Below are 7,978 nucleotides of genomic sequence, written 5' to 3'. Positions count from 1 at the left end.
TATTGTAGAGATGAGGTCTTGCCAAGTTGCCCAGGCGGGTCTCAAACCTGCGGGCTCAGGCAATCCACTCACCTCAGCCTCCCAAGGCGCGGGATTACAGGCTGAGCCACCGAGCCCAGCTCAAGTTCTTTTTCAATAAGTGTCAGTTACTGTTACACTTTAGAGTAATTCAATTTCATCAAAAGGAGTGGTTTAACCAAAAGGAAAGAATATTGCTAATTGATTGACAATAACCCAAAACCTACCTCATGATGATATGCAATTTCTCTACTTTGAGATTAATCTGTAATTTATACTTAATATTTGCTATCTATTGCTCTCTACCTATACAATATCAAAGTAAATCTAAAATGGTTTGAAAATGTATGACTCTTTTTAAACACTCTAATAAAAACCTAGAGATTTGAAAAATAAAAGAATGTTGGCACCATCTAAGGGAGTATCTTTTATGCCAGGAAATTAGTAGTACAGTAAATCTCACTGATTAAGACTCCATTTTTAAAGCCAGGCTCGGTGGCTCAGCCTGTAATCCCGCGCCTTGGAAGGCTGAGGTGAGTGGATTGCCTGAGCTCACAGGTTCGAAACCCACCTGGGCAACTTGGCGAGACCTCATCTCTACAATAAATCAAAATGAGCCAGGCATGGTAAGTGCGCACCTGTAGTTCCAGCTACTTAGAAGGCTGAGGCGGAAGGATCACCGGAGCCCAGCAGGATGAGGCTGCGGTGGCCAGGAACGGCCACTGTCCTCCAGTGTGGGTGACAGAGTGAGACTCCAACTAAAAAAAAAAAAAAAAGACTCTATTTTTAACCTCTAGGAGATTGGTAACTTTGGTTCATCCAAATCTCTAAGCATTAAATTTAAAATGGCTTAGAAAGTATTTTCAAATTACTTAATAGTAAATTAGCTTCTGAGCCAGTAAAGAATTCAGTAATCGTCAAGTGTTTAAAGTCTTTTTAAGACCCTCAGACAGGCACCAAGATCTCAGAGATGAGTGCAGCCCAACTTCACCTGAGAAGACCTGCAGACAACACTCACTAACAAAAACTCTCTAATGAACTTTTTTTTTTTTTTTTTTGGAGAATACTTTGAAGGTGATTAAAGTTTAAATATATTAAACTAAATACACAATTTTTTTTCTCTTTTGAGTTGGAGTTTCACTCTGTCGCCCAGGCTGGAGTGCAGTGGCACACTCACGGCCACCACAGCCTCGACCTGCTGGGCTCCACGATCCTTCAGCCTCAGTCATCCAAGGAGCCAGAACTACAGGTGTGGCTACCACGCCCAGTTGATTTTTTGATTTATTGTAGACACCAAGTTCTCACCATGTTGCCCAAGCGGGTCTCAAATCCGCGGGCTCAGGAAATCCTCTCACCTTGGCCTCCCGAAGTGCTGGGATTATTGGCTTGAGCCAATTCCGGCCGATAGACAATTTTTTTTTTTTTTTTTTGAGTTGGAGTCTCACTCTGTCACCCAGGCTGGAGGGCAGTGGCACACTCATGGCCACCGCAGCCTCAACCTGCTGGGCTCCGGCAATCCTTCCACCTCAGCCTTCCAAGTAGCTGGAACCACAGACTCATGCTACCACGCCTGGCTAATTTTTTATTTATTGTAGAGATGAGGTCTTGTCAAGTTGCCCAGGTGAGTCTCAAACCCACAGGCTCAGGCAATCTTCTCACCTTGGCCTCCCAAAGTGCTTGGATTACAGGCTGAGCCACCAAGCCCGGCCGACAATTTTTTATAAATAAATTCTGTTTTGGGGATCCCCCATATATACACATATACATTCATATATACATATATATACATATAATATATATATACATATATATATATATATATATTTTTTTTTTTTTTCCCCTCAACCTCTACATGCTCTAAATCAGAAGCCATTCTAGGTACTGAGGGATGCCAGGATGAATGAAAAAATGTATTCTTACCCTTGGAAAGCACTCAGCTTGGATTTGCAAAAATGTAATATTTTAAGCCTCTCACAATTAGAGTAGGCACTAATTCATAGCTGAAAACAAAGACTTAAGAAAAAATGGGATAGAGGCAGAAGACAAAACCACTGAAGATGAAGAAAAAAGGAAAATGGGGCACAATCCTGGCCTTGGGTATCAGAGACTCATGTAAATTCCAGATTGACCAATTATCAGCAATGTTAAAAATTTCAGGTTTTAGGCCAGGCACAGTGGCTCTGCCTGTAATCACAGCACTTTGGGAGCCTGAGGCGAAAGGATTGCCTGAGCAACTTGGTGAGACCTCATCTCTACAATAAATCACAAAAACTAGCCAGTTGTGCTGGTTTGCATCTTTAGTTCCAGCTACTTGGAAGACTGAGGCAAAAGGATCGCTTAAGCCCAGCAAGTCAAGACTGTGGTGGCCGTGAGTGTGCCACTGCACTCCAGCCTGGGCAGCAAGAGTGAGACTCCAACTCAAAAAAAAAAAAAAAAAAATTGCAGGTTTTGAAATTGGTATGTATTTTCCAGTCTAAAAGTTTATAAACAAAATGTGCCTTATTTCATAGGGTTCTTAGGAAGATCAAATGAAAACACCGATAAAAGTGTACAGAACAGTGCTCATCACTGGGATGCACTATGTATATTAGTTTTCTTAAATTCCCTTAACGAATATTCAATATGATATTGTTAATATCATTTATATTAATACAAATTTTGTCAATACAATTTTGATCATGAACATGATAATGCTGGAAGACAGAATGAAGCAGTGGGATCAACAAAGAGAGTAAAAGTTTTCAGACCAGCAGAGCTAAAGTCAAATTAAGGTTCCAGATCTTGCCAGCTGCTACCCCACCTTAAAGAAGTTATTATTTTATTTTATTTTTTTTTTGAGTTGGAGTCTCACTCTGTCACCCAGACTGGAGTGCAGTGGCCGCCCTTGGCCACCGCAGCCTCGACCTGCTCCGGTGATTCTTCCGTCTCAGCTTTCCGAGTAGCTGGAACTACCACGCCCGACTAATTTTGATTTATTGTAGAGATGAGGTCTCGCCAAGTTGCCCAGGTAGGTCTCGAACCCACGGGCTCAGGCAATCCACTCACCTCAGCCTCCCAAAGGAGCAGGATTACAGGATGAGCCACCAAGCCCGGAAAAGAAGTTATTTTATCAACTTGGATAAGTTCTTACACCAGACTGCAAAGATTAAATGTTAGTGATAAGCCCTTGACACAGTGATTGACACTCCTCAAATATTCACCCTTCAAGACCCCTATATCAATGCATTTTCCAGCTGTGCTGAGCACTTGGGTTTTAGCTGCACAGCATACAAGCCCTGTGCTAACATGGGTCCCTCCCCCTTTCCCTCTCCAAGGGTGAAGGGAGGATGGTATTCCCTTTCCCTGCCCTCTGGCTAGAGCAAGATTTATGGTCTAAGAACAGCTAAACCGATTCCCCCTCCTAGGGCTCCAACTTCCCAGGATGGTGGGGCCTATGGCAGGATCTCAGCAGTGTCTAGGCACCCTAGTCCTATAGCAACTTCTCTCATCAATTCTGTGAGCTGCCTGACACCCATTCAATACATTCATTTTCTACTTGAGTAAAGAGTCACTTCCTGTTGTTTCTAAACATGAATCTTAACTATTATATTTTTGTAAAATTAATAGACTAGAAGTAAATTAATATCTGTGCCATGATATTATTTTAATATCTTTTTCTCCATGACTGAAAATATAAATATAATGGAAGTAATGTATTTTTCTTCTGTAAAGATGGGTGGAATACATCAAAATCCACTTGCTGAATTTTCTTTAGATAGTCCTCTAGATAAACCTGGAAAAAAAGAGAATAGTGGTCACTAGATTATAAAATGATCAAGTCTTTAAAACAAATTGAAGAAAAATCACAATTATTAAAGCTATTTTAGTTTCCCTGAGATGGTCTTCTACATAATAAGAATTTAAGTGAGAATTTTTAGAGAGAAGAGAAAGGTTTCCCCTAGGAAGTTTCTATTAGGCCTGTAAAAGAATATCACAGGGCTAGTACTAGAAATATGAAGCCTTGCCAGGCTCAGTGGCTCAGCCTGTAATTCCGCGCCTTTGGGAGGCTGAGGTGAATGGATTGCCTGAGCTTGTGGGTTCGAGACTCACCTGGGCAGCGAGACCTCATCTCTACAATAAAAATCAAAAAATCAGCCGGGCGTGGCAGCACATGCCTGTAATTCCGGCTACTCGGAAGGCTGAGGTGGAAGGATCACGGGAGCCCAGCAGGTCGAGGCTGCGGTGGCCGGGAGTGGCCACTGCACTCCAGTCTGGGCAACCGAGTGAGACTCAAACTCAAAAAAAAAAAAAGAAATATGAAGCCTTCTTCTGCTCATAATATACAATGCTCTGGTCAAAATATAAAAGATTAGCAGAATTATGTTTGCCTGGCCTTGTTATTAGATTCTATGGAATACAAAAAGGCTGTTTCAATCATGGAAACGAAACACTCCCACCTCCCCATCCTCCAAGTGCAGTGTGACCAAAGAGGGAGCTCAAGTTGTCTTTTAAAAAAATTAATTTTGTGAAAAAACTGAATAAGTCTCCATGTTGTTGCCAGAACACATGACTTGCTTTTTTTTTTTTTGAGCTGGAGTCTCACTCTGTCACCCAGGCTGGAGTGCAGAGCATGTCACCCATCTTTTCCTCACCACAAAAAACTTGAAAAAGTTTTCACCAGGATAGTGGCAGGATAGAAAACACCAATAATGAGCAGTATCACTGTTTTTTGGTTTTCAGTGATCTTTATTAATTTGTAAATCATATTATTTTAATAACGTTTTTACCAAACAGGGAGTTAACTTAGTTTTGTACTCCACAATTGGAGGAGGTACCACGCCCTCCTCCAGCCATGTGTGCAGCGCCCCCTGGAGTTCTGCAGCATGGACCCTGGGCGAGCCGACAAAGGAGAGGGATCATGCCTACAGATTTTTTAGGATAGACAAGAAAAAATAAACCAAAAAGTACTGCATTTTCTCCCAGACTTTTTTCCTATAGGTTTATAAACATATGAGTGACATGCAAACAATTTCACTATCTGCTTTTTCAAACTTTAAACTTACATATATGGACAACAGGAGACATGCACATGGATGTGCCCAGTTGCCTTATTTTATATTACAAAAAGCTTGCCTTAGAAACAATTCAGAAATTCTAGGACCAAAAAAAGATAAATACAATGAAATATGATACTGCAGTGAAGTGACTATGATACTGCAGTGATAGCTAAAGGCAGTAATACACACACATCTCAGAAACACTGAGAATGTGCACATGTTCAGGAAGACACAAACAGAAAACGATCCATTGTAACAAAACTCAAAAGCAAAACAACGTATTGCTTAGAAATATATAAAATGAAGAAATCATCTTAGAATAAAAGCAAGGGAACACTACACATAAAATTAAGGGCAGCTTCCTGAAAGAAGAAGGCAGAGGAAGGAGATGGGGAGAACAAAAGTTCATTTTAAAGGTGATGTTCTAGTTCCTGGCTTGAGTGGAGAATTCATAGGTGTTTACTAAGCTATACTTTGTAATACGATACACACATATAGGTAGATCATATTCTTTTATATATTGCAAATATTAATTTTAAAAGATCAAAGAAAAACTTTGAAAATATGTCCGTGTACGCCACATGGTCTTTCTAAAAAAAAAACCTTAGTGTACTTCCTGTCACATGTTTTTTTTTTCTTGCAAAAAGAAGCTTGTAGCTGTAATCCCAGCACTTTAGGAGGTGACTGCCTGAGCTTAGGAGTTCGAGACCAGCACGGGGAATTTGGCGAGACCTCATTTCTACAAAAAATTTAAAACTTAGAGGAGTGTGGTGGCGCACACCTGTAGTTCCAGCTACTTGGAAAGCAGAGGTGGAAGGACTGCCTGAACCCTGCCAGTCAGGCTGTGATAGCTGTGAGCGTGACACTGCACTCCAGCCTGGGCGACAGAGTGAGACTCCGACTCCAAAAAAAAAAAAAATTAACGAATTACTATTATAAGAAAACCCAATTAAAAAATAACATTAACACAAAGACCTGAAAACTAAGATAGAAGATGGGAAGGGATAAAAATGAATCTTTAAATACATTTTGGGGGAGTCAAATGTGGTGGCTCACACCTGGAATCCCAGCACTTTAGGAAGCCAAGGTGGGAGGGTCACTTGAGGTTGGGAGCTTGAGATCAGCCTGACCAATATACTAAGACTTCATCTCTACAAAATATAAAAAATTAGACAGGCATGGTGGCATGCACCTGTACTCCCAGTTACTTGGGAGGCTGAGGTGGGAGATCACTTGAGCCCAAGAGGTTGAGGCTACAGTGATTACATGATTACACCACTGCAATCTAGCCTGGGTGACAGAGGAAGACCCTGTCTCTTAAAAATATACACACAGGCTGGGCGCAGTGGCTCATGCCTAGAATCCCAGTACTTTCGGGAGCCGAGATGAGAGGATTGCCTGAGCCCACGGGTTCGAGACCAGTCTGGGCAACTTGGCGAGACCCATCTCTACAATAAATAAAAAAATCAGCTGGGCGCACACCTAGAGTTCCAACTACTTGGAAGGCTGAGGCGGAAGGATCACCTGAGCCCAGGAGGCTGAGGCTGCGGTGGCCGTGAGCATGCCACTGCACTCCAGCCTAGGTGACAGAGTAAGACTTCAACTTAAAACAACAACAACAACAATAAAAAGCACACACATATATTTCAGAGAAAAACGGCAGGAGATACATTTGGTATTTAAAAAATATAAGTTAAGAGTTTTCAAAGATTACAAATCACTGAAACTTGGTTTCCATCCATAAAATCTAGTAACCATACCTAGATTTATTCCTAGAAAGCCTAGCAATAATGTATGGAATGGCCTAGCTCAGGGCCTATCCCACTGTAGGTGCTAAGTAGTTGGCAATGATTATCATTTCTCTATATGTTTTAGAGCAATAGTTCCCAAACTTGGCTACACATCAGAATCACCTGGGGAACTTTTTAAAATCACAGATTCGGTGAGAGCACACTTTTACTTGTACTGAAAGCTGTGCTTCCTGTCTGTTAAACAAACAAAGAAACACATAAATAAATAAAATCACAGATTCATCTAGGAACTGGTCTCCTCCTTAATGCCAAGAGTCTTATTCAGTAAGAAGACTCCAGAAACCCCTGTTTCTTAAAAGTTTTCCAGGTTATTCCATTGCAGCCAGTTCAGCAATGGTCTGTGAAGCACAGTTTGGAAACCTGTGCTACAATATGGTCAGGCCACTATGGAGAAAAAAAAATAACAGAATAGTAATACTCACATAGCTATAATTAGTCTAACAGTCCTGCAAGGCAGTTTCTACTATTATTCATGTTTCACCTATGGGTAAACTGAGGAACATAGTGGTTATGGAACTTAGGTCCCATTGCCAGTAAGGGGCAGGGCAGATTGAAGCCAATGCAGTCTGGCTGCAGAGTGAGTGGTAACAGCAACTCAGTTCACCTGCCTCCATGAAACACAGAAATGACCATCACTAAAAGCATCATATAACAGTTCAGGGGTCCTCAAACTTTTAAAACAGGGGGCCAGTTCACTGTCCCTCAGACCGCTGGAGGGGCGGACTATAGTTTAAAAAAAAAAAGGAATTTGTTCATAGTTTTTTTTTTCAACTATAGTCCTCCCCTCCAACGGTCTGAGGGACAGTGAACTGGCCCCCTGTTTTAAAAGTTTGAAGACCTCTGCTAAGCCATTAGTTCAAGAACAACCTGGGCAACATAACAAGACCTGTCTCTGCAAAAAAATAAAAAAATAAAAATTAGCTGGGTATGTTGGCAACTAACCTGTGGTGCCAGATACTTGGGAGGCTGAAGGAGAGCTCCAGAAACTCGAAGCTGCAAAGATTGCAGTGAGCTATGATGGTGCCATTATACTCCAGCCTAGGTGACAGAGCAAGACCCTGTCTCAAAAAACAAACAAACAAACAAAGCAAAACAAAACAAAACAAAAAACCC

At 41.4% G+C, this 7,978-nt stretch overlaps 1 protein-coding gene across 1 annotated transcript in view; it reads right to left on the bottom strand.

Annotated features, from left to right (window-relative positions):
* Positions 1-3,632: 3,632 nt before the first annotated feature.
* Positions 3,633-7,978, bottom strand: part of NDUFAF6 (NADH:ubiquinone oxidoreductase complex assembly factor 6) — a 33,210-nt gene continuing 28,864 nt past the window's right edge. Inside the window, exon 10 of the mRNA XM_021709206.1 lies at positions 3,633-3,790. Coding sequence (XP_021564881.1) covers positions 3,662-3,790 — 129 coding nt within the window. The 3' untranslated portion in view covers positions 3,633-3,661. The remainder of the gene's footprint in view (positions 3,791-7,978) is intronic.

Source organism: Carlito syrichta, unplaced genomic scaffold (assembly GCF_000164805.1).
Source record: "Carlito syrichta isolate Samal-C Ts95f unplaced genomic scaffold, Tarsius_syrichta-2.0.1 Scaffold169207, whole genome shotgun sequence".
In the NCBI taxonomy this organism is placed as follows: domain Eukaryota; kingdom Metazoa; phylum Chordata; class Mammalia; order Primates; family Tarsiidae; genus Carlito; species Carlito syrichta.
Note: the sequence above shows the minus strand (reverse complement) of the source record. Positions and strands in the feature narration are given on the sequence as shown.